Raw genomic sequence first — 27665 nt, 5'->3', positions numbered from 1 at the left:
CAATGTCATTATTAAGCCTTAAGGGTTACAGCCAAATATCAACTTTCGTGCAATGCGACAAGGTTCCCGATGACGCGCCGATGTGACACTATTTGACTTTGTTAAAGTTGGTGCATAGTTAGCTTAGACCGACTGTATGACTCTTAAACATGGACGGTTGTCAGTCATGAGTTTATATTATTTTTGAGCCAGATCTACGTAGAATGAACTAATTTAACCTAAAGAAATGGGTGAAAAATATTTTTCAAAAACCTTAAACAAAATGCAGTTTAACAAAATTTGATCAGGAGGAAAAAATATAATCTTTTTTTTAATTCTGTAGCTCATGTAACTAGTTTCCTAGGATAGCGGTGCCGTCATATAGCGGCCGTCTCCATACAAATACTACGACATCCATATTTAGCCGTATTATCTAGTATGGAGACGGCCGCTATATGACGGCACCGCTATCCTAGGAAAACCGATCTTTAACCCTCTGACCGCAAAACAAAAGACGTGCAACTGACGAGCTCGGTTACAGGGTAATATGAACCTTTGCGCATTACGATAAAGTTTGCAATGGCGCGTTGTATATAATAGGCGTGGCATTCAAAAGGTTAAACCCGTTATCCAGGAAATAGTTTTGTTACAATTCCCTGTCCTAACGGTCATGGTACAGTATAGAATTTTACTGATAAACTCAATAAAATGAAAATTTATAGTTTTCCTCCTGTGCTTTTCATATGATTCACAAGTTTGTTACAACTTTCAACGGAACACTCAATTATTATTCTCATAACACTGTTTAATCTTATTTAGTGCTTAAAGTTTTAAGTATTACAAATTAATTCTTCTTGCATTGATTTTTATATGTAAAAATATAATATTAATTAATGATTTAATCTTAGAGCTAAATAAACTATCTTAGAGTATTAAATAATGAGATTTATAAAAATACTTCAGGAAAGGAATGGACTCATGGAAGTGAAAAACCTTAAATTGAAAGGATATAAAAGATGCCAAAAGGAATTAAATCAAAAGTTAAGATTGGAGTATTTTTCTCGTCTGTTTTTTTTAACTATGAAGTTTAAAAATAAGAAAAAATCAGACTAATATTATTACCGTAGGTACTTATGTTAAAGCTTCACACTGAATAATATAAGAATATACTGTCTCAATTAAAAACAGTCTGCCAATATAAGTCGTGTTTTATACTTTATACTACAAAAATAAAATTCAAATCTATCAAAAATCGCATAAAAACGCTATAAAATACTAGCAACTTGTATAATAGATATCATCAAAACTTAATATTATCTTGCAATAGTAGCGCCAGGTATATACATTTTATGAGAATATGTATAACTATAAATGCAAACTTTAATAAAATGATTTTTAAAGTCTTACAAATTAGGGTGCGTTTGAATCTAATATCAATTAAATCTTTTGTGCGCACACCCATTAAAAACATTAAAGTTTATTAAACGCTAGTGATTTTTAAAACAGGTGCTATCACAAGATATCACCAAAATTAGACACCAGATTCAATAGAGTAGTTATTACTTATATCATATAAAGATGGACAAAAATGCGATGAGAACAATACTTTGAATAGCAATAAATTAATGTCCTAAACACCTATCTATAAATATAAAAAAAGATTACCAATAAGAGCTTCAAATAAAGGTACATGCGCCTCTAATTTACATACACATAAAATTCTTGCATGAAAGCATTTCTCGATGTTTTTCGTTTTAAACTTATACCTACTCTATGTTTATTTGATAAATAATATAAATGCCTCCGGACTTTCGTTACCTGAAAATCAAAGAAACATTTTTAATTTTTAACTAATAATTTACATAATTAGAGGTACCGAAGAAAGGGAACCTTTTAAAGGCGATTGGCTGTGCACTGTTTCATGTGTAGTACTCCTTCTACACTGGCCGTTTTGTGCGAGAGGAAATTGCCTCGCGCGTATGCTCGCTCTGCGTGGACCCGGGTATTGACGATTAAAGACGATATTGGTTAGCGATGTTTGTTAATATTTGCTGTGCGAGAGGCATTTGCCCAGCAGTGGGACACCATAATAGGCTAGCAAAAAAAGGAAGTCATTTGCACTCGGGTTAACCGACTTCAAACTCATATCCTCAAATTATCTTCTTCTTCTCAGCGTATTTGTGTCCACTGCTGAACATATGCCTCTTTCGTGGATTTCCATGTTGTTCTGTATGCGGCGGTTCTATGCCAGGTCGGCCCTGTCGTCTTTCTTATATTGTGAGAGAAGATGTAATTACCGTTAATACTTGGCGTCGAGATTGCGCAGCTCGTGGTCGGTGGTGTCCAGGTCGTCCGGCTTGTGTCCGCCGAGCTCGGCCAGGCGGGAGTTCTTCCAGCGGCCCTCGCCGGCGTTCATGTTGCGGTCTTCACACACGCAGAGGAACAGCGTGTCCACTACCATCTGTAAGAAACAAACGTTTTAGTCAAGGGTAAGGGGTTTAGGTAAGGGTATCATTATACTAGTCGGCTATAGACGACAAGCCCTACAAAGCAGAAAAACTACCATCCGGCCAATAGACCGGGAGATAGTGACACATTTTACTGGGTCATTTTAGACCGGGAGATAGTGACACATTTTACTGGGTCATTTGTACCAGTATGGCTGTTCGTCAGGGGTCTAAGTACGTAATGAACGAAATAAAAATGATGGTCATAGCGCTGGTACCGGCGGCCCAATCGCGTGGGCGTTAGTCGAACGTGTCGGATAAAATACGAGTGTCGAACGATTTGTTCCACAAAAATCCTCGTATTTTTCGATAGTCCATAAAAAAGAAGTAGACGGTAGCGTAATGCCATACTTCTCCGGTGTGACTTACAGCCCGCCATACTGAGGCGAACACATTAATTAAAAAAAAAACAATTCAATCATTAGTGCCAAGCTAATTTTTGCACAGGTGATCATCGTCGAGCAGCCATTCATGGACATCACCATGCCATACTTTTCGGATGGTTCCAAATGGCCGCCATACCGCCGCAAAGGAGTTATTTTTTTTATTGCTAAACGATTTGTACCATCTTGTAATTTTTTTTCAAGACTCTGTGTAATCATAAATGGAAATCTCATAATGCCATACCTGTAGGAGGTGGCAAATGTGTACAATTTTTTTTTTAATTTCAATTATGGTGCCCCTTTTTCCCCCTATTAGAAGTATGGCAAATATAATAATGGTCACATTGCATCATATAATTTCCAAAAATCCAAATGCCATACTGGTACAAATCCGCAAAAAATTGTTTTTTGTTTTAAGTCTTGGCTTAAGTCTCACAGTCGTCCGCCCCGTAGTTATAAACTGAAATATTTTTTTTTAGGTATAATTGTATCCAAACAAATAGAATATGATGATGCCATGCTGTAAAAAATTATTTTACGTATACATAGTCGTATTTTTGAAAAGTGTCGATTAAATAAGTTTTTCAAGTATGGCAGCACTTTTTCCCCCTACTATAAGTATGGCAATTATAATAACGGTCACATTTTATCAAATACTTTCCAAAAATTTAAATGCAATACTGGTACAAATCGTTTAGCAAAAAAAAAATTAACTCCCTTGCGGCGGTATGGCGGCCATTTGGAACCGTCCGAAGAGTATGGCATGGTGATGTCCATGAATGGCTGCTCGACGATGGTCACCTGTGCAAAAATTAGCTTGGCACAAATGGTTGAATTGTTTTTTTTTTAATTAATGTGTTCGCCTCAGTATGGCGCGTGGCGGGCTGTAAGTCACACCGGAGAAGTATGGCATTACGCTACCGCCTACTTCTTTTTTATGGACTATCGGAAAATACGAGGATTTTTGTGGAACAAATCGTTCGACACTCGTATTTTATCCGACACGTTCGACTAACGCCCACGCGATTGGGCCGCCGGTACCAGCGCTATGACCATCATTTTTCTTTCCTTCATTACATGCTTAGACCCCTGACGAACCGCCATACTGGTACAAATGACCCAGTAAAATGTGTCACTATCTCCCGGTCTATTTCTAAACTATTTTTTTCACTAACCTCGTATAAAGACAGGATGCAATGCGCAATAAAGAAGGAGTAAATGCAGATGAAGAGCGTGGGCACGGCGTAGAAGTGCAGGTCCGGGTTCCGTTTGACGAGCAGCAGCCCGATGATGCCTTGAGCACTCTCTGATTATATACTGCTTGTCGAAAACTAACTTTTTAACTAACCTCGTATAAAGACAGGATGCAATGCGCAATAAAGAAGGAGTAAATGCAGATGAAGAGCGTGGGCACGGCGTAGAAGTGCAGGTCCGGGTTCCGCTTGACGAGCAGCAGGCCGATGATGCCGGTGACGGCGGTCACGATGCACTTGCCGAGGAACAGGATGAAGTCGCCCACGCTGTTGATCGTGGCCACTTGGAGCGCGTTGTTCACTATTGTGCTGAACGCCTGAAATAAGTTAGGTCTGTAAGTTGTCGTTTAGAGCCGACAGTCTACTAAAACAACACTACAGTTATTGGAACTGAAAACAACCTGAAAAACCCAGAGCATTATTACCCGCGGCATTATTGAAAAATTTCCTTTAACCTGAATATCAATGTGGTTCGGTGAAGGGGACGGACTGAAAATCAGCGCTGCGCAGGCAATTTGTAATGAAATGGCTGACGCAGCGTATGCTGAGACCTTTCCTTTTACACACATGCCAATTTTTTTTAAACTATTTTTTTTTGTAATTTGTCTATTTTTTGTGTGGCAATAAATGTTAGCGTCTAATGTTTTTTATGTCTGTATGTCTTTTTTTTCTATACGTAATAGGTTGTGGCGTTAAACATATGTATTGTGTAATTGGCTCTATATACCTATTTATGATTCCATTATTATTTTTTTAGCTTTTGTATCTCCTATGTAAATAAGTATTTTCTTTCTACCTTGCCAGCAGCTCTGCAGAAGTTGCAGCGCTCTATAGTGATGATAGTGTAGGCGTTGTGGTTGAGGTAGCGCATGAACTTCTCCAGGCAGTAGAAACAGCAGATGCCGCACTTCAGGCCGCACTTGGCGCATTCCGAGCCCTTGTCGGCACTGGCCGACAATCTGGAAATAGAAGAAAATAATAGTTTTCTATATTGCTCGAGCTGATTAAGTTCACTCAATATAAAGTTCCGTTGGCGTAACAGAGGGATTCCACTTACTTTTTATGCAAATTTAATCTCAGAATGAATATTTGTTGGGTTTCTTAATTTGATCCAGAGACAATTAAGAAAGTCCCGATTTGTATAATAGAAAATTCGCAACGAGTGGCGATAAATTAAAACACGACTGAAGGGAGTGTTTTGAATCGACACGAGTTGCGAATTACCTATTTGTACATGTATCGTACAACGTTTTACAGTACATATGGGTATGTCCCTTTTAATTTTCTAGTCACGTGTGCCAATTATCGCACTAGTGCGGTAATTCGGTAAAGTACTACTGTAAAAAAATTGAGACACTAAAAACTTACTGAGTGGAAACAAATAAGAATAGGGAGTAGAGCCTACGAAATTTTCATGTTTGTTGACGAAAGCCAACCTTGGCACGAACGTACGAACTCTGTAACTTACTTAGCATGTAGATAAGTGAGTATAAGCCTCGGTATCTTGAACAGCGTGATGAGGAAGGAGCCTTTAGCGACGGAGCCGAGATGGTACTTGACCAGCTTGCCGATGGAGTACAGTACGGGAGAGTGCGCGTTCTCACCGCTGGAAAAATAAGAAAAAAACGTTTATACAGCGAAGTGTTACTGAAATAAAGGAATAGGTTTTACAAACGCTGGCGATGGTCATTTTAGAATAAGTATTTAAAACCCCAGCTCGCATCAATTAGATATTGGGATTTATGTTATGAATTATAATACAATACAAATACTCTTTAATGCGTTCCTCAATAAAAGAAAACAGAAACAACAGGCAATTAATCAAGGTTCAATACCATTTAATGTAGGAAAACGGCCTAACCTAAGAAAACCGGACCCTATACATCCAATACTTTTACTTACCTTATCAGAATCAGATGCCTACTATGCTATGCTATACTGCCGATAGCAAATCCTGGGCTCCTTTAAGCTACCGGACTGGAGTCTAAAAACACTATGACCTGCCACACAGCTGAGTATCAATAAGGCCCAGTTTTCCCTTCTGGGCTAAAAAAAATTTATAGTCGCTTACATGAAATTATTACGCCAGTTTTCAGAAATAGGTTGTTAAGAGTGCTATTACATTTCGGGGTTGAGCGAGTTTAGGTATTTTACGCGCTGCGGCAGGCCGTGCGAGCTCAGTATTCCGATCCCTTCTACCACACTCGCACTACAATGATGGATTAAACATTCTTGATCCTTCGCGAAGCATATTGAAATCAACCATAACAACACTAACTGTACTTAAATTTTAAAGTCCTAAAACTGTTATTTGGTAAGTACGAAAATACTAAATGCAGTGCAAATGTACATAGGGGCTGTTCATAAATTACGTCATCTATTTTTGACCCCCCCATCCCTCAAATCATCCAAAAATCATGCTTCGGATGACTCTGTTTCCTCCTACGTCATGCTACCATCATCCGATGTCCAGACCCCCCCCCCCCCTCCTCCCATTTGAAACGACGTAATTTATGAATAGCCCCATACTCGTACTTATGAACGTATATTACTCGAAAGAAATTATAGGTACTCGCTTATTTACAAGAAACAAGTTACAAGAAACTGAAAATACACAGGGTCTGATGATGGAGCTGGAAGGTGGCCACGGGTACCAGTCTATCATGTAACTAAACCACTTCGTGTTTGGGCTCGTTTGATTCGTCTCAACAAGATCTTTGACATTGAAGATACACAGGGTCTGATGATGGAGCTGGAGGGTGGCCACGGGTACCAGTCTATCATGTAACTAAACAGTTTCGTGTTTGGGCTCGTTTGATTCGTCTCAACAAGATCTTTGACACAAGATAGTACTCAGGGTCTGATGATGGAGCTGGAAGGTGGTCACCATTACCAATCAACCATACAACTAAACCACATCGTGTTTAGGCTCGTTTTATTCATCTCAACAAGATCTTTGACACTATATAGGTGATACTCAGAGTCTGATGATGGAGCTGGAAGTTGGTTACCGGTACCAATCAACCATGCAACTAAACCACTTCATGTTTAGGCTCGTTTGACTAGTCTCAACAAGATCTTTGACACTAGGTGATACTCAGAGTCTGATGATGGAGTCGGAAGGTGGTCACCGGTACCAATCAACCATGCAACTAAACCACTTCATGTTTAGACTCGTTTTATTAGTCTCAATAAGATCTTTGACACTAGGTGATACTCAGAGTCTGATGATGGAGCTGGAAGGTGGTCACCGGTACCAATCAACCATGCAACTAAACCACTTCGTGTTTAGGCTCGTTTGATTCGTCTCAACAAGATCTTTGACACTAGGTGATAAACCAAACACGAAGTGGTTCAGTTATGTGATAGACTGGTACCCGTCGCCACCTTCGAGCTCCATCATCAGACCCTGAGTAGTATCTTGTGTCAAAGATCTTGTTGCGACGAATCAAATGAGCCCAAACACGAAGTGGTTCAGTTACATGGTAGACTGGTACCCGTGGCCACAGTCCAGCTCCATCATCAGACCCTGAGTACTAACACGTGTCCAAGGTCTTGTTGAGACGAATCAAACGAGCCCAAACATGAAGTGGTTCAGTTACATGATAGCAGTGTTGGCAAAAGCCGGGCAAGTGCGAGTCGGACTCGCGCACGAAGGGTTCCGTACCATAATAAAAAAAAAACAAAAAAAAAGCAAAAAAAAAATGGTCACCCATCCAAGTACTGACCCCTCCCGACGTTGCTTAACTTTGGTCAAAAATCACGTTTGTTGTATGGGAGCCCCATTTAAATCTTTATTTTATTCTGTTTTTAGTATTTGTTGTTATAGCGGCAACAGAAATACATCATCTGTGAAAATTTCAACTGTCTAGCTATCACGGTTCGTGAGATACAGCCTGGTGACAGACGGACGGACGGACGGACAGCGAAGCCTTAGTAATAGGGTCCCGTTTTACCCTTTGGGTACGGAACCCTAAAAATCAATTCGAATTGACGATTGAGAATTGACCGATCAATTCGAATTAACGATTGACGAAACTAATTCTAAATCTACTGATTGAAGATTGACGATTACTAATCGTTAATTCGAATTAATCGGTCAATCCTCAATAGTCAATTCGGATTGACGATTACTTTGTATGTACCTACCTAATGTCCTTTTTATTTAGGCCATTTTTGTGAAACTGACCAAATGCGTTCAAAAGCGGTGTCTGAGTTTACCAAAGGTTCCGTAAACATGTTTCCGACGGCTATATGAAGGATGTCCTTTTTGGAACATTTTCAGGACTTTCCTTGAAATTAACCGATAGCGTTCAAAATCGATATCTGAGGTGCGCAAAGGTTTCGAAACTTGTTTCCGAGGGAAATATTGAGAGATGTCCTTTATTGGGACATTTCTAGAAATTACCCGATTGCGTTTAAAATCGATATCTGAGGTAAACAGAGGTTTCTAAACATTTTTTCAACTGCAATATTGAAAGGTGTCCTGTTTTGGGACATTTTAGTGACATTCTTTGAAAGTGACTGATTGCATTCAAAATCGATATCTGAGGTGCAAAATATGGTTTCAACGGCAATATTTAGATTCTACACTTTAGCCGCGTACTTACTTTACTACCTGCATTACGCCACCCTGCTGAAAAAAGGTCATTTTTCGGTATTGCCGTAAGAAACATGTTTCGAAACCTTTGGGCACCTCAGATATCGATTTTGAACGCAATCGGTTAATTGGAAGAAATGTCCCATAAATGTCCAGAAAAAAAGGAAACTCCGTCTGTATTGCCGTCGGAAACATGTTACGGAACCTTTGGAAATCTCAGATATCGTTTTAAAGTGCCAACGATCAATTTAAAAAAATGTCCCGAAATGGAAGGAACATCCTTCAATACTGACGTCAGAAACATTTTTCGGGACCTATGGTCGACATCGATTACGAATATGAACGTAATTGGCCAATTTCGAAAAATGTTCTTAAAAGGGACATCAGTCAATACTGACATCAGGAACATGCATTCGAGCCTCTGGGAACCTCAGATATCGACTTTAAGTCCAGTAAGTAAGTCCCTAAAAAGGACACCTTTGAAAACTAATCTTATGGAAGGGACCCTAGGTTAATCTAGATTCAGAATTGATTTAATCCGAATTGAGGATTGATGCGTTAATTCCAATTGATTCAATCGGATTGACGCGTCAATCAGAATTAAATCAATTCGAATTGATCAATTCGGATTGATCAATTCGGATTGATCAATTCGGATTGATCAATTCGGATTGACGCGTCAATTCGATTGATCAATCCGGATTGATTTAGTTCAGATTGATGCCAACACTGCATGATAGACAGGTACCCGTCGCCACCATCGAGCTCCATCATCAGATCCTGAGTACTATCTTGTGTCAAAGATCTTGTTGAGATGAATAAAACGTGCCTAAACACGAAGTGGTTCAGTTACATGATAGACTGGTACCCGTGGCCACCTTTCAGCTCCATAATCAAACCTTGTGTATCTTCAGTGTCAAAGATCTTGTTGAGACTAATCAAACGAGCCCAAACACGAAGTGGTTTAGTTGCATGGTTGATTGGTACCGGTGTCCACCTTCCGGCTCCATCATCAGACCCTGAGTACTATCTTGTGTCAAAGATCTTGTTGAGACGAATAAAACGAGCCTAAACACGAAGTGGTTTCGTTGCACGGTTGATTGGTACCGGTGACCACCTTCCGGCTCCATCATCAGACCCTGAGTACTATCTTGTGTCAAAGATCTTGTTGAGATGAATAAAACGAGCCTAAACACGAAGTGGTTTAGTTGCATGGTTGATTGGTACCGGTGACCACCTTCCGGCTCCATCATCAAACCCTGAGTACTATCTTGTGTCAAAGATCTTGTTGAGACGAATAAAACGAGCCTAAACACGAAGTGGTTTAGTTGCATGGTTGATTGGTACCGGTGACCACCTTCCGGCTCCATCATCAGACCCTGAGTACTATCTTGTGTCAAAGATCTTGTTGAGACGAATCAAACGGGCCCAAACACGAAGTGGTTTAGTTGCATGGTTGATTGGTACCGGTGACCACCTTCCGGCTCCATCATCAGACCCTGAGTACTATCTTGTGTCAAAGATCTTGTTGAGACGAATCAAACGAGCCCAAACACGAAATGGTTTAGTTGCATGGTTGATTAGTACCGGTGACCACATTCCGGCTCCATCATCAGACCCTGAGTACTATCTTGTGTCAAAGATCTTGTTGAGACGAATAAAACGAGCCTAAACACGAAGTGGTTTAGTTGCATGGTTGATTGGTACCGGTGACCACCTTCCGGCTCCATCATCAGACCCTGAGTACTATCTTGTGTCAAAGATCTTGTTGAGACGAATAAAACGAGCCTAAACACGAAGTGGTTTAGTTGCATGGTTGATTGGTACCGGTGACCACCTTCCGGCTCCATCATCAGACCCTGAGTACTATCTTGTGTCAAAGATCTTGTTGAGATGAATAAAACGAGCCTAAACACGAAGTGGTTTAGTTGCATGGTTGATTGGTACCGGTGACCACCTTCCGGCTCCATCATCAGACCCTGAGTACTATCTTGTGTCAAAGATCTTGTTGAGACGAATAAAACGAGCCTAAACACGAAGTGGTTTAGTTGCGTGGTTGATTGGTACCGGTGACCACCTTCCAGCCCCATCATCAGACCCTGAGTACTATCTTGTGTCAAAGATCTTGTTGAGACGAATCAAACGAGCCCAAACACGAAATGGTTTAGTTGCATGGTTGATTAGTACCGGTGACCACCTTCCGGCTCCATCATCAGACCCTGAGTACTATTTTGTGCAAAGATCTTGTTAAGACGAATAAAATGAGCCTAAACACGAAGTGGTTTAGTTGCATGGTTGATTGGTACCGGTGACCACCTTCCGGCTCCATCATCAGACCCTGAGTACTATCTTGTGTCAAAGATCTTGTTGAGACGAATCAAACGAGCCCAAACACGAAGTGGTTTAGTTGCATGGTTGACTGGTACTGGTGACCACCTTCCGGCTCCATCATCAGACCCTGAGTACTATCTTGAGTCAAATAAATACATATAGAATGTCAGGTCGTTTCAAATATTTTTAATCCTGTCCGGTAGTTTATTAAACTGTACCATTATAAATTATAATACTATAAAAAACAGTGCTAGGATCAAAGTCTCTCGTTACGGTTTACACGCACACAGTATAGCGTTTTACACGGCGCCCGCCGCACACAATGATAAAAAACCTCGTCGTCGCCGTTGAAAATGTGCGGAGCCGACCGACACACGTCCTGCCTGTACAAGCTCTGCCGCGGCACTGAGCTGGCGAGCGCGCGTCATCGGTAATATAGAGTAGTTTTCAAAAAATTGCCAAAAAATTATAGTAGAATTTCATAAACACTAATGTATACCAACAGTATAAGCAAACGTTGCAGATTGCTTGACTATGAAAATGACTTCGATATTAAGTAGATTTTCGTAGAAATTGACACTTGTTTCGGAGAGAAAATTGAGTTCGTTTTACTTTGATTTTCTCTTTCTCAAAGGTATGTAGGAAAAATATCGTTTGATATGCCTAAAGTACAGGGTATTAGTAATACAAAATAGCCAGGTTTAGCAGAGTAAACTTCTCAACATTTCCAAATAAGAGCTTGCCGTTCAGTGCTTCACGCGGTTTTTCGGAAACGACCATCAGAAAAAAATTCATTATTAATTTAATAAGTCCTTTTTCTAATATTTACAACGATATTTAAAAAGATAAGAAGACGCTTTTACTGGAACAAGTACTCATTGTTTCTAATAATGAGCTCAAAGTCCTGAATTTCGTCGACTAGTATCATCAATTTTGCATTATTTCGACTTTTCTTGTAAGAGCGCTCTTAAAAGCGAAAGGCTTCTAAGCGAAATCATTGCAGAAGCTCTCAATGTAGGTAGTCCAGCTAAATGTGCCAACTTACCGGAAGTACCAGTGCGACACGGCTCCAGCGATGGTCATCTGCTGGCAGCCGAGGATGAACTCGCTGCCCCACACGAGGCAGATGAGGCACATCCACCACATGCTCTGCACCCATGAGGGGCTGAACTCTATGGGGTCCAGCTATATGTGCCAACTTACCGGAAGTACCAGTGCGACACGGCTCCAGCGATGGTCATCTGCTGGCAGCCGAGGATGAACTCGCTGCCCCACACGAGGCAGATGAGGCACATCCACCACATGCTCTGCACCCATGAGGGGCTGAACTCTATGGGGTCCAGGCTGAATGCTGTAATGTGAAAATCATATCTAAGGAGCGCTGGGGTAATAATGAAAGTGTTTTTTCAGAGTAAGTTAAAAAGTCGCCCGCAATGCTGTGGTAATTTCGGGATACGGACGAATTTTAGACTTACCCCTTCAAAAAAATGTTTCAATTTTACCCCAACGCGCATTTAAACTGAAGATTTTTCAACATGTGATCTGAGACATTTTTTAGTTTACTGCTTCGCTGGTGACGCTTTGTGGTTATAAATAAGTACCCACTGGTGGTGGTGGTTATTGTGGTTAAGATCATTGTTATCTTTATTAAATAAATAAATTGAAATTGAATTGATAAATACACTTCTACCGTGACCGTACGCTTGTGTTACATGGCGACCCCGCCTGCTACAGTACTTATACCTTCTTCCTATTTCTTAACAGTTCTATATCTTCAATCGTTAGTTCGTATAAAAATGACTGCATTAGCAGCATTATAATGCTTACGTTTCGGTATAGCGCTGCTGTTGACATTTTGCGTTCTGATAGATGCGTTGTTGACCACATCTGGCAGCTGGGAGCCGTTGATGAAGAAGTTAAACTTGTACGGAATGCCGGGATACGTGGCTGTTGCGAGGCAAGCCTGGAATTTGATAGTATATGTGACGTTCCACGGGAAAAGGTACCTTATTGTGGTTGGCGCTTAAGCTGTTATTTGACAGCTACGCGTCGTAAGCGCCAACCGACATAAGGTACCTTTACCCGTGGGACGTCACATATTAACTTTTAATATTTTGGCCGCCACCCAATAGAAAACCTTATTAGAATGTATCCATATTTTTAGGGTTCCGTACCCAAAGGGTAAAACGGGACCCTATTACTAAGACTTCGCTGTCCGTCCGTCCGTCCGTCTGTCACCAGGCTGTATCTCACGAACCGTGATAGCTAGACAGTTGAAATTTTCACAGATGATGTATTTCTGTTGCCGCTATAACAACAAATACTAAAAACAGAATAAAATAAAGATTGAAATGGGGCTCCCATACAACAAACGTGATTTTTGACCAAAGTTAAGCAACGTCGGGAGTGGTCAGTACTTGGATGGGTGACCGTTTTTTTTTTTTGCTTTTTTTCGTTTTTTTTTTGCATTATGGTACGGAACCCTTCGTGCGCGAGTCCGACACGCACTTGCCCGGTTTTTTATACTCTTCGAGCAACACCGGCTTCCGACACGTCGGAAGAGAGGAGCCCAAGCGATATCTTACATTTTTTGCGGGCGGAAAAATGCACACATGCGTTGCACCATTACACTCACTACATACAAAGTCCAATCTGTAATGACGACACAAATACAATATGGCACACGACAAACACAAATCTTTCACACCTCGATAGCTTCTTGTGTACGGATGAGTCACAACACTCACCGCGCTAATTTTGTGCATGCTCAGTTCGGCATGTGCTTCGGCAGAGGGGAAATAGTACGAACGAATGCCGTCCCTTCCCGGTGTCGCTGGAAGTATTTGTCGGCTATGGCCAAAGAAGGAGATACTTACCACGACAATAGACCAGAAAGCGAAAAACAGCACGAGGAAGAAGAAAGTGATGATCGGCTGGACGAACAAAGCCGGTATGGAGCCGAGACAGTGTGCGGTCTCGCGAAACAGTTGAGCCAGGAACGATACGCGGGAACGCATCACGTATACTAGCAGTAGTAAGATCACCTAGAACAAAAACATCGTTCAAGATGGGGTCGTAATTTCATAGAAGTTTGACGTTTAAATAATATGTCACTTACCGTAATAATAGTAGCAATGATCGAATACCAGAGGAATGCAGTCTCATTCTTAAGATTTTCCTAAAACAAAATATTCATATTATTCTGATGCCCTTGTTAAAATAGCTAAATATATGCACTTTATTTCTCATTTCCTTTACAGTTCGCGATTGCGTTGTTTTCGTGCATTACTTTATTTCAAGTTCATACTTTAAACTGTAAGGTTAATAAAATTTAGAAGTTTTAGCAAACTACTAATAAACATAATAAAAAAAATAATGAAAATCAGAAGAGTTAAGGGGTCGCTAATCATAAGACTAAAAAAAATTAAAATAAGAAGACTAAGAGGGTCGCTAATTATTTTTCTACTAAGGAGGTCGTGTATGCAAAAGGTTGTAAAGAACTGGCATAGAAGTAATTTATCGTACCTACTTTCGTCTAAGGGTTGTTTCACACGTACCCCAACCACACCACGTCGCAGCGTTAAAATGCGGTCAAGCAGTGGTTACGTGTGAATTGTACTATTCATTAAACTGCTACGGGTAGGCGGAGAGGAAATTAAACAAAGAGTTAAGAAAAGTAACTAATTTATTCTCCGCCGCAAGCACACGAATAGGTCGTAGGGTAGGGTTCTAGGCCGGTACTGATTTTGCTCCGAGGACAGTTCCACCACGCAAGTACTCCCCTGAAGCTGCCGGAGCCACTGCGGGTTTGGAGACGGAGACGGACGAGCTGAGGGACGTCAGCTGGGCCGCTCAGGAACTGCCGGCTGGTCTTCACGGCTACGGTCTTAGCCGTAACTAGGCCCCCTGGAATTTATTTCCATAGTGTGAAGAGAAGTTCTTTATATGTCTCCGCTGACTGTACCCGGCACGGCAAGAAGCAAAGCAGGAAGCAGTACTGCGTGATGATGATGGTGAAAGTTTGGTGATGTGCGGAATGGTACAGTCAGACGGAGTTTACACTTTGCACTGATGTTAAGTTTAAAAGAACAAGTTATAAAACAAAACTGAGTATAGGATCTAACGGTCAAATTTTGAATTTAAAAATTACTGGAAATTAAATTATCTCATAGACTTTAAATAAACACAATTTAGCAATTAAAACGAGATGAAATAAGAGTGGAATGATTGCAAGAGTACCTAAATTAAGTGGCAAGCAAAATCACACAAAGAAATAGCATAGCGAAATAGCCGTTACAAATAACATTTAAATCTACCTGCTTAGAATAAGCGTAAGAAATGTTCAACACTTACCCAAAGGGGATTTTAAACACTAAAAAATGATTCCATTTGCACTAAATGAGTGCAGGAACGGAATTAATAAATATAACCGTACAAATTCATTCTCGCCGGGCACGACAGACGTCGCTGCGCGAAGGCAAGCGAGCGTGCGCCGGCGACGAAAGCTAGATCTGTCCTGCCCTGATCGACTGGCGCGCGGGCCCGCGCGGAGAGAGGGTCCGCGGGACGGGGACGCCGCTAGCCGGTTTACTTCGAACAAAAGAGTGTTGCACGAAGTACAGTAAGTCGCAATTAGAGGGAACAGTTTTGTGTAAATAATATTAAAGTGATATTATTTTAGTGTATTTAAGACAAGTGATTATTATTAAAGTATTTATATTTTAATGCCATATAAGTTATTTTACAATCTAATTTAATTTTATAAATGTAACCTAGGTTACGTAACGTATCTACGTTACAATACATACAAAATATGCGCCCGATCACGTGTTGTGGTTGTGGTGTGGTTGTGGTTGTGGTACGTGTGAAACAACCCTAAGAGAGACCCCGAGCATCGACGTCTAGTCAACTCTATGGCAGCTTCTGGACGCAATGTTGGCGCAACTGAACAAATCGCTGTCGCCGCGTAGTTGTGCCAATGTTGCGTCCAGCAGAGAGAGAGAGAGTTGATTAGACGCCGACGCTCGTGTGGGGGGTCTCTAAACATTAACACAAGTGGCATAATTGACTTACTGTCAAATATATGGATCCTGTGAAGTTCTGGTTTCCACGTCTCAACTCGTAATATGTGTACCACAGAAGAATGGTGCCAGCAATGCTTACTACTGATACGACTATCATGAAAATCCAAGACACGACGGTAGCCAGCAAGTGCAGTATGGAAACCATGATCAAGGAACACACTGGAAATTGGAAGAATTAGAAATTAGAGTGGGATCACAACAGTTTTAAAGTGGGAAACATATAACCTGCACCAAAGAATTTTAACCCGTTCACACTTACAAAAGTATGATATTTTGAAAGTAGGCAATATTGAGAACCGGGCCTTGTTTGAGGCAGGTATATGACTCATTCTATTTCGTGCAATGTGGGAGAGGTGGAAAATAGTCAATTACTACACTTTGTATTCCACAGTTTCGTCAGTCTCTACGCTTGTTTGACATATAATCCAATCAGATATAAGGCTAATACGGATAAGTGTGGCTGTGGGGTGAGTGTGGTGTGGCTCGCCACACCCCCACATTGGGCCTTGTTTACGTTTAGTATCAAACGCACTCACACTAAACACAATTCAGTGTATACATAAACAGCAAACAGCCCCAAGGAAGTGAAGGCCAGCAGCCACACTTACCCGTCGTCCCGTAAACCCTAAACCTCATGACGATAATTTCGCGTAGATTTCAAAACCCAGCATCATTCACCCCAACACCATCTTGAGAATGATAGCGGAAAAACCAGACTGTCCCATAATGTTCCACTGTGAGGGACTATATACTACAAGTGTGATACAGTGGTAGCAAAATTAAGAGTTTGGCTACTACTGTATTATATCTATTTGTCAATTTTACTGTGTATATGTTGTGTTTATGTGTAATTCTTGTATGTTTATTGTGTTGTATAGCTATGTGTGTAAATCACATGAAATAAATAGTTTAGAATTTTTTTTTTTAAAGTTATTAAAGTTCACGCAATCATTATCAGCATAACTGCCGATCATATCTGGGTCAAGTAGGTAACAATATGTAACAAGTACAAAATTATCGACCAGCAGTAACGAAATGGAACGCAGATTAAACTGTGATGGTTATCATTATCAATTTGGTTGTACGGGTGCAAATGTACCTATACAAAAAAACCGGGCAAGTGCGAGTCGGACTCGCGCACGAAGGGTTCCGTACCATAATGCAAAAAAAAAAAGCAAAAACAAAAACGGTCACCCATCCAAATACTGACCACTCCCGACGTTGCTTAACTTTGGTCAAAAATCACGTTTGTTGTATGGGAGCCCCATTTAAATCTTTATTTTATTCTGTTTTTAGTATTTGTTGTTATAGCGGCAACAGAAATACATCATCTGTGAAAATTTCAACTGTCTAGCTATCATGGTTCGTGAGATACAGCCTGGTGACAGACGGACGGACGGCCAGCGAAGTCTTAGTAATAGGGTCCCGTTTTATAAATAGGCTGTCAAAATGAGCGTCGCTGCTGTATTTAAGTACAGTCTGCAGCAGAAGTTGCTAAACGGGCGAGGTACGAGGTACTTATTCAAAATTACCTTGATGCGCTCTTATTCTCTTAACAATAAAGTAGCGTCAAGATCATTTTGAACACCTGGCCTGCTTAGCAACTATCGCTGCTGACTGTACAACATTATTTATCTTCACCGATGGCGCGCAATCGGACTGACTCTTGAGAATGACAAATGTTATGACCATGAAATTACAGACTTAATTAGATTTTCCCTCGTGCTCTTTGCTCTAGCCGAGATGTAAATTATGGCCGACGTAGATTTTTAGAGCCAACCCACGCCAGCGTCTCTCGAGCGTCGGCGTCTAAGTCAACTATATGGCAACTGCTCGACGCTGACAGTGTTGCCAACTTGGCATAAATGATGCCAGATCTGGCATATTTTCATTCGCTTTGGCATCAAAATTTTCCATTTAGCATCTGGCATATTTTTTTGCATAATTTAGTCTAAGCCAAGTTTGCAGCAACTTGGCAGCAACAATATAATATACGCCATCGCCTTATGTGGTTCATATTTTCATATGAATTTTGACTTTTGTGGACGGATGGACGTCGTCGGACTATATAAAGATGCAGTTGGCCAAGCAGATCTTGTCAGTAGAAAAAGTGGCGGAAAATTTGAAAAATGTATGTTTTTTTAGTATCTAATTTCAAGTGTCATTTTAGGTATTTTTTTCAGCATAATTCAAAAAAAAATTGGCATAATCTAGACATTAGTCTAGCATTTTTTTCAAAAACCGAGTTGGCAACACTGCGACGCAACGTTGGCGCAACCGCGCAGAGACGCGATTTTCCACAGCGCTGACTAGACGCCGACGCTCAAAAGACGCTAGTATGTGGTTGCCTTTAGAATGTATTACTGTATAGTGATACTAGCTTCTGCCCCGCGACCTCATCTGCGTGGACTGATGGATAATGATGATTGATTTACTGTAATTATAATTTGAATCTTGATGCCTAACCAGTAAAGTCGTTATTTGAACAGTTTCGTTACTTTCATTAGTTACACCAGCGGTCGGCAACCTGCGGCCCGCGGGCCGCATGCAGCTCGTGAACCTGTCACTTGCGGCCCGAGCGCCGCCTTGGCTATTTTGTATGTAATAGTGACAAACGACAATGTCTCATAAAGTCATAAATATTAACAAAGTACGGCGCGTCACCTCCGTTAACTACTATGTGGCCCTTGACTGCTAAAAGGTTGCCGACCGCTGAGTTTGACAATAAATTGTGCTCACTCTAGTCTAGTGTGCCTTTCTACTCAGATTTGCTTGTGTATATAGATAAGAAAATGTATATTTATGTAAATTAATTTCAAACACAATGAAAATTGTTTATGAATAAACTATGACTATGACTATGACTCATATTGTTTGTTTTAGTCGCAAAATGACGCTTTTATTTATACGTCTGCCGTTCTAGGGTCCTTTACCTTACGCACGCCACATGACAAATTATAAAAGCTATGCTTATATTGCTTATATTATGATTAAAAATTACCTAGAGTCAGATCAAGAATAGTCTGCAGCAGATTTGATAGCCCACGCAGTGAAAGTGTTATTTTAAACGTCAAACTTCTATGAAATTATGGCGTATAAATAACACTTGCACTGCGTGGGCTATCAAATCTGCTGCAGACTATTCTTGGTCTGACTCTACAACATTAATAAAGAAAACAATTTAATTTAACCTTCATTCACTAACATTTTGCAATAAACACTGTGAAGGCTAAGAGAATAGGAAGTTTTATAAAAATGCGTGAGTAAGTTCAAAGGCAGTACAATAGACTGGTTTCCTGTAGACCAGTGGTTCTTAACCTTTTCAGTCCGGTCACCCCTATGACTAACTAGGGACCCTGATTTTACCCCTCCTCCCAATGGTAATAAAAAATAAAACGTGTACGTTTGTTGTATTGTTATATTAGGCTAGCTTATTACCCCCGTAAAATACCAGTTTTACCCCCACGGGGGTAATTACCCCTAGGTTAAGAACCACTGCTGTAGACTGTAAACAAGTTAAATTGTTCCTTTGCAATTATAATCACTTACATTAAGTCATTCTTAAGATTTTATTTTGAGTCTTCAATAGTCAACTTTTATAATATAGTCTACTATGTGTTAAAGATTAAAGATCATGATTAATAAGATCTTTAATTCTATGGCATTAAGCCCGCCTTTCGTTAGATATCTATCTAGACACGCGGCAGCGTGTCAAGCCAAGTTCAAGCAAAGGAACTGGCTAGCCAGCGCCGAGTGTAATATTACACGAACCACTTGGTGCCACTTTTGACCCTTCTATAACTCAAAACATCTTTGACGTAAACACATAAAACTACGTGTGTTTAATTATATCCATAAGGATATCTAGAAGCCCAAATTTCATGAAGCTAGCTCAAACGGTTATAAAGGTATGAAGGTCAAAAAGTCGTAAATTTTAAGACTGACTTATGACTTATAGTACCTAAACCTAACCTACTTCCAGATGACCTAGAAGGATGAAATTTGGAATCCAGCTTGGTTATTATGTGTAACCGTAGGAAAAAATCTAAAAATAAAATAAAGTTAAAAAATAGGGGGGGTCCCCATACAAAAAAACCACTTTTTATTGGGACTGACATATAAGTACCTAAACCTAACCTACTTCCAGATGACCTAGAAGGATGAAATTTGGAATCCAGCTCGGTTATTGTGTGTAACCGTAGGAAAAAATCTAAAAATAAAATAAAGTTTAAAAATAGGGGGGGTCCCCATACAAAAAAACCATTTTTTATTGGGACTGACATACAAGTACCTAAACCTAACCTACTTCCAGATGACCTAGAAGGATGAAATTTGGAATCCAGCTCGGTTATTGTGTGTAAGCGTAGGAAAAAATCTAAAAATAAAAAAAAGTTAAAAAATAGGGGGGGTCCCCATACAAAAAAATATTTTTTTATTGTAGCGTTGGAACCGTTACAAGCAGATATTTGAAACTACCCCAATATATGTATTATTATATTTGCTATATTAAAATAAAGTTTAGTCAAAAAATAAGTGGTGTCCCCATACAAAAAACTTGTAATACGCTCTAAACAACCGGCCAACGGTGTGTCGTCGGCGGCGCGCGGCACCACATAATTATACAAAGAACTGAAGTAAAAACCATACAGCGGAAACACAAGAAAAAACATTAAATCTCAATACCTGCCTAGTTTTCTTTACAAAAAGTATTGATATCCCACCAAAAACATAAATGTAAAAAAGGAGAGCCAAGTTCAATACAAAAATTATGCTTGGCTGTGGGGCTCGCCGCAAAAAGAATGGAGATCTAAATGAGTGCCACTGCCAAGTTCTATGCAAAATCCAAATATGTATTTATAGGAACAAAATAACATTATAAACAAGTATTAAACTCTATTTCTTTGCTTTATTGGATACCTATAACAATTGCTGTTATTTAAAAAAATGTGAGATCTTAAAGTAGGTTAGATTTGGCTTGGCCAGGTTTTATCAGAATTACAATATATATAAAATGATTGATATAATGAAAACTGGCCAAGTCAAATCTAACCTACTTTAAGATCTCACATTTTTTTAAATAACAGCAATTGTTATAGGTATCCAATAAAGCAAAGAAATAGAGTTTAATACTTGTTTATAATGTTATTTTGTTCCTATAAATAAATATTTGGATTTTGCATAGAACTTGGCAGTGGCACTCATTTAGATCTCCATTCTTTTTGCGGCGAGCCCCACAGCCAAGCATAATTTTTGTATTGAACTTGGCTCTCCTTTTTTACATTTATGTTTTTGGTGGGATATTATATAAAGCTGTAATCAATCAATTGGCCTATATTAGTTCTTATAAAACTACATAGTATTTTACACACAGACACACAGGTAATAAAGAACTAGGTATTGAAAAGTTTAACTAAACTTACTATGACTTAATAAGTATGTAATATGAGCATATCTTTTTATAATTAGGTATTAAATGCCGTTTACTATAGACTTTAGAATATACTTAGTTATTGACAAATTGTTAACAGAAAAACTGAAACCAGGAATAACATTTTGTTAATCACCTACTAAATTAATTAATTAAAGTATAAAGTTCCCTTGTTAATTAATTAATTAACATATAACTTTTAATAAATTACCACTGTGGTGATGTCATGTCATACGGCATTAAACATGAGTCACCCCCTCCCTCGGAATTAGATCACTGTGTCAATTGCGATACACCTCAAACGGCTAGAGTCGGGTCGCATCTTACTAGAGTCAAAGGATTTTGAACCATGAAAACAGTAGTTTAATTTCATATTTCATTGGCAGCTCATAAGTAGCGGGCGTGCGGGCGGCGTATAGCAGTGCCGCGCAAATGTGATATGTAACTTATTGTTAATAAGGTTCATTTTTCTTTTCTTTTGCAAAATGGGCCTGGACTCCAAGTAACTTCATGTAAATAGTACATTAGAGGATATTAACACCTACGTTTCTACTATTTACGTCTACCTGTTAAATAAATGGGAGGTTCGTTAATTAGTTAAAAATAGATGTCAATTAACACCATTGGCAAAGATCTATTAGATCAATGTTTGTATAAGTTTTACCCCTATAAGTATCTCTCTTGCCTCATAAAATCTCCTACCCCACCTATTACCCTGACCTTAGATTTGGAGTCACATAATTCTTTTTTTTTATTCATAAGCTATAAATTGTATGTGTACATGTTGATGTTAGGCAATACAGTGAGAATCGATACAATTTTACCCAGTGGGTGTAGCTACATATTTACTTACATACCTACTTATTAACTAACCGTTTATATTATAATATTCACTTAACCCTTTATAAGGCATAAAGGTGTCAGGAATTATGCAAAATTGAACTCTATCACTTTGAAATAAAGTTCAAAATCAGGTGGAAAATATATTCCCTCTGCCTTATAAAGGCTTAAGCTGTAGGGGCATAACTCAATGACAAATTTTTTAAGTGCTGTCACAAATTTCAAGTCATTGGTTGACTTAATTTCTACTGGCAACATATTAAACACTTTATCTTTTCTTAGTTATTTAGAAAGTATTTTTAAGTAGTTATTTTCTTCAAAGCACACATAAATTAAGGCTAATTATTTAACCACTCACAGCTTATCAGTTAAGACTTAATATTTTAATAAATAAACCCATTTAAAATAGTGAGATGTTAAGATAACAATAAGGTTAGTGTAATTTTCAACCTTGTATTAGTGAATGGTTTAAGAGAGAGTTAATGAGCATATAAGACCAATCCTTGGTATTGCCAGTGGTGGATTTGCAATCTTAGCCGCCCTAGGCACTAGGCCCATTAGCAAGTACTAGCCACCCCTTTCTCAATACCCATCTTATAGACTGCCACCCTAATATTTGGCTGCTCTAGACCCGGGCCTACTGTGCCTTAGCTCAAATCTGCCACTGCTGCCAACCATACACAAGTTACTTTTTCTGTTCTCAAAAGTTATGGATACTGGAGCCTAATTTCTGGGTGTGACTTACATCAGGTAAAACTGGTCTCAACAGTTTTAAGCTGTGTCAATAATGGTGGACATTTACTTTACTACTTTTTTAACCTTTGAGAACTGAAAAGAAAAATTCTGCCCTAAAATCTGTGTGACCATGCAGCTTTTATTAATTAAATATATTGTGGAGGACCCGTTTGTGTAATTAAATATGTGTACAAAACGCGAGAGTTTAAAGAGTTATATGCAACTAAACTTCATTCAAATAAATAACACATCACAAATACAAGGCTGAATTGTAATAACATGTTATTAAAGATTACTTACATAATGCAACGATGACACATATTATCATTTCTTTCCATGATGAATACAAGTCCGTCAACATCTGTTCAATCGTACCCCAACTATTGAGCAAGTTGTACACATCTGTAGAAACTTTCTCCGAAAACTCTTTAAAGGACTTCGGAATGCATCTGTTCAGGAGAGGAAATGTTTCAACTACAGGTGTTACGGGGCATGGCCCTATCATGCTGTGCAGTCCATCGTATTTTACCAGCTCGTTCAGCCTTGTTTCATAAGTACACAGATTAGAACCCGTTTCACGATAGAACTGCTGTATAGCAGCCAAATCGTTCAATTTCTTATTAGGACATTGCTTTACGCAAATTTTTATAGATCTCCTCAGTTCCTTTATATCCAGAAAAAACAAATAGGGCTTGTCTATTGTGCTGATTCCCGCTAAAGGATAGTTTATGAGCTTCTGGTTGGTTTTGACACCACATGTGTTGCCGAATGAGTCAAACCCATTGATTATTCTTGCAGGATTCCCGTAAACGAACGATATTGCTGCGATTACGAGCTATAAAGAGAAATTAAGTTGAAATTAGAACAGTTAATAAGCATAATAAAAATTATAAACAATATCAAAGTTTTTCACTTACCATAAGCACCCAAAATATAATATAGATCACCAACCAAAGGACATCGGTGCAACCTTTCTTCGGAGTTTCATTTTGGGGTGAAATCTCACTTTGCGCGCAACCCATTTTTACTCTTCACTTGACACTTATCGACTTAATATTACTCACAACACTGTACTAATTAAATATTTTGAGTGTCTTTAAGATTAATTTACGATCATAGTAAGTTTATCTATAATTATACCAGCAACAAACAGAATAGGCCGGGCCGCGGCCGGGTACGACAACAATATCTGTGTAATAAAGTTAAACAAACGAAAAAAAGTTAGGCGTGGGTTTGAGCCTCACTTGCTCGGCGAGCGGGGACCGGCGAGGTGAGGTGAAGTGGGGGTGGAGGATGTCAAAAGCAGTTGAGAAGGAGTATAGCTGCGTCCCTGTTGTCAAACACTTAATGCCCAGCCACAATAGATACAAACAGATAAGTTCTTGTTGAGATTGGGTTTTTCACATAATCATTCATTCAAAAACATCCTTAAAATGAAATTTAATATTTTTTCGTTGAATTTATTAAACTTACCACTTCTTTCTCAGATAATAATAAAAAATCAACCTGTGAAATATGAAATATTACATATTTAGCTCTGATCAAAGATTTACAATTTCAGAGCATACCTCTTTTTTGACGTTGACACTGACATTATTTATCTGACATAAATTCACGAAATTCACATAACCTAATTTCGAAATTTTGATTAATTTTGTAATTCTTATATTGTGGATAAAAATCGAACTTAAAGTAGCCCTAGCTAGTTTCTTAGTTATAAATTTAAATCATGCATTGGCGTTATTTAATCAACGTGCGGACGCAATTGTCCAATTTTACAGTGCATAGATATTTAAGTAATAATATACCTGAGATTACCAAAGTACACAGAGAAATATATACGAGAATGTATCCAACGACGGTAGTGCTTCCAGATGGATCTTCATTTAACATAAGATATCATGAGCCTAGGAAAATTATAAAGGTATGATGTCTGTAAGGTGTGCAATGTACCAGTGTGTAGGTAATTTTGAAAGGGTCAGTTCGGCTAGGTATCTGTTAACTTAGTTATTTACAGCTATAAACATACCCTAAATATATACTGCATAATAATTATAACTGGATCTAAATGTTTTAAATAAGGCTTTCAGTTTGGTGTTCATTGTGCCTTAAACATAGATTCAAAGAGTAACTTATTTGATTTGTATTATTTCAGCTTCCCTTAGACTTATCGCAGCTGTCTGAAGAGGAAAGAAAACAGAGGATTGACAAAAGAAAACCAAGAAAGAAGGTTAAAATTACTGAGGATGTTGAAGACAATTTTAATGCAAAAAAATATTTGAAATATATGAAGAAGAAGTGAAGATAATTAAATCTGTAAACTGTAGATTCTTATTGTTTAGTGTTATTAAAATTGAAGATTGTATTTAAATGGGAGTCATTTCATTTGGATAAAAAAACCAAGCCCTTTGATCTTCAGTATGAGTTTAGTAAACACTATTATATCATTAGCATTACGACAATGTATATTGCTTTAAAATAATACCCCATTCCAACCAATATTCGAAGCTATACACTTTAATGGGAATTTTAGAAACCGAAAGAGAATCAGGGAATGCAAACCGGTTTTAATGGTATGAAAAAACCGGTTCTAAACCGAAATTTCATACAAATAAAAACTGGTTTGTATTCCCTAAAGAGAATGAAATGAAATTAATTCAGTCTGCCAGAAGACTATTGATCTTGCGTTTGGATACTACACGAGCGTGGAATGTCATTTTTATAATTTGTGTGTTACGATTAGTGATATTAAAGATAATTACTGTCATTCCACGAAATATTAAAATTTCTTAATTCATTTAGTATTTTCGTATTGAGAAACCCTTATTTATGAATTAATCTCTACTTACGAAGTTACATACGTGGTGAACAAAACGCAAAGTGTCAAAATAAACTGTCAAATTCCTTCACATTTACATCGTATAAACGAAAACATGAGCCGCTCGTTCAATAAGTACTGTTTAAATATGCTCCCGATCAATTTATTCTGTAAGAAAGCAAATCATTAATTCTACGAATTACAGTGTATCAAAAGATAGCGAGAGTGAAAATGGGAAGAACGCGACGTATACGAAGCCAGAAGGCGCGTACTTTTAGAACTTGTGGTGCTGAAAGCGAACTTATACTCTTGAACTCCTGGCTCGCTAAAGAAGGAATGTTATACAACAGCAAATTGACCCTGGCCGTATTCGAGAACACCGGCCGCGGCGTTCTCACCAAAAAGAAGATAAACCCTGGAGAGGAGCTTATGAACTTACCTCTAAACTTAACTATAAATGTAACCAGTATTTTGATGGACTCTACATTTTGTAGTATTTTTTTAGATAACGATAAGAATTGTTTGATAGAATATAAGCATACAATATCATTTCAGTCACTGATGGCATTTTACTTAACGTTTCTGCAATCACAGGGTTCAAAATCAAAATGGTTTGTGTACTTAGAGAGCTTACCTAAAGAATATACTGTACCGTACTTTTTGCCTGAAGAAACAAAGTTATATGTACATGCGGATATACTTACTGTTGTTGCAAGGCAGGAGGATGTAATTAAACATTCATTCCATATTTTTGAGGATATATTGTCTCATTGTACAAATAGTCAAATTGATGTGATTAGAATTAAAGATTTTTTCTGTCAATCTAGATATGAATGGGCGTACTTTACAGTCAATACTAGATGTGTTTACATGGACTTAGATAAGGTAGTAGATCTGAAAAACATTGAGAACTCTATTTTGAACCTGATTACTGATAATACTAAAATATCACTATGTCCTTTTTTAGATATGATCAACCATAGTCCCTATGCCAAAAATGAGACTAAATTGATGGTCAGTAAAAATATAGAAAATATTAGCATAAATAACTTAAGCCAAAACTTATTTTCTGATGTGAGATTTTCTATTTACACCAAAAATACTTTTAATCCTTATACAGAAGTGTTTATATGCTATGGAGATAGTCACAATCTGAAGCTAATCACGGAGTATGGATTCTGCTTGCCGAATAATGACTTAGATTATGTCGCTTTTGAGTTTGATGATTTAGTTTCATTCCTAACAAGTATGCAGATAAAATTGTCTCAAGAGCAAATTGCATTTATAAATAGTCATAATTTGAGTAAAGATTTGTATATTGATTTGAAAGGCCTCAGTTTTAATTTCTATGCTCTCTTGATGGTTGTCAAATATTACTATGAGAAGAACAAAGATGTGAGCAGACTGATATACTCCGCAGCTATCTGTTCTAACGACTCTGACCTCAACAATCTGATAATGCCAATGATGGAAAAGAAACTAAACTTGATCAAAGAATCAATTACTAAATTGAAGACTTATGAAAGTAATATAATTTTGAATAATTGTATATCACTTATGTGTCAATATGTTAGGATATTAGAGAAATTTATTAAATGTTAGAACTAAATTTGAGTTTTCTTATATACCTAGAGGTATTTCGTATAAGGTGTTGCGGCGCACGTGATTTTAAATTCTCATTAAAGTATGGACGATAAGCACCAGGTA

At 38.5% G+C, this 27665-nt stretch overlaps 3 protein-coding genes across 3 annotated transcripts; 2 read left to right on the top strand and 1 right to left on the bottom strand.

Annotated features, from left to right (window-relative positions):
• Positions 1–436: 436 nt before the first annotated feature.
• On the bottom strand, positions 437–24374 carry LOC134666142 (choline transporter-like 1). Its single transcript, XM_063523298.1, has 12 exons — positions 24058–24374; positions 23441–23975; positions 16127–16296; positions 14172–14231; positions 13930–14097; positions 12881–13016; positions 12257–12404; positions 5591–5728; positions 4919–5081; positions 4218–4439; positions 2277–2440; positions 437–1797 (listed from the first exon to the last, which is right to left on the bottom strand). The coding sequence occupies exons 1-11, from the start codon at positions 24160–24162 to the stop codon at positions 2279–2281; spliced, it is 2007 nt and encodes a 668-aa protein (XP_063379368.1). The 5' UTR covers positions 24163–24374; the 3' UTR covers positions 437–1797; positions 2277–2278.
• Positions 24375–24752: 378 nt separating this feature from the next.
• On the top strand, positions 24753–25511 carry LOC134666370 (large ribosomal subunit protein mL55). The gene is made up of 2 exons (XM_063523510.1): positions 24753–25064; positions 25296–25511. The coding sequence occupies exons 1-2, from the start codon at positions 24870–24872 to the stop codon at positions 25440–25442; spliced, it is 342 nt and encodes a 113-aa protein (XP_063379580.1). The 5' UTR covers positions 24753–24869; the 3' UTR covers positions 25443–25511.
• Positions 25512–26069: 558 nt separating this feature from the next.
• On the top strand, positions 26070–27565 carry LOC134666123 (SET domain-containing protein 4). The gene has a single exon (XM_063523276.1). It carries the CDS (start codon positions 26190–26192, stop codon positions 27558–27560), a length of 1371 nt encoding a protein of 456 aa, XP_063379346.1. The 5' UTR covers positions 26070–26189; the 3' UTR covers positions 27561–27565.
• Positions 27566–27665: the final 100 nt, after the last annotated feature.

Source organism: Cydia fagiglandana, chromosome 7 (assembly GCF_963556715.1).
Source record: "Cydia fagiglandana chromosome 7, ilCydFagi1.1, whole genome shotgun sequence".
NCBI classification, from domain to species: Eukaryota; Metazoa; Arthropoda; class Insecta; order Lepidoptera; family Tortricidae; genus Cydia; species Cydia fagiglandana.
Note: the sequence above shows the minus strand (reverse complement) of the source record. Positions and strands in the feature narration are given on the sequence as shown.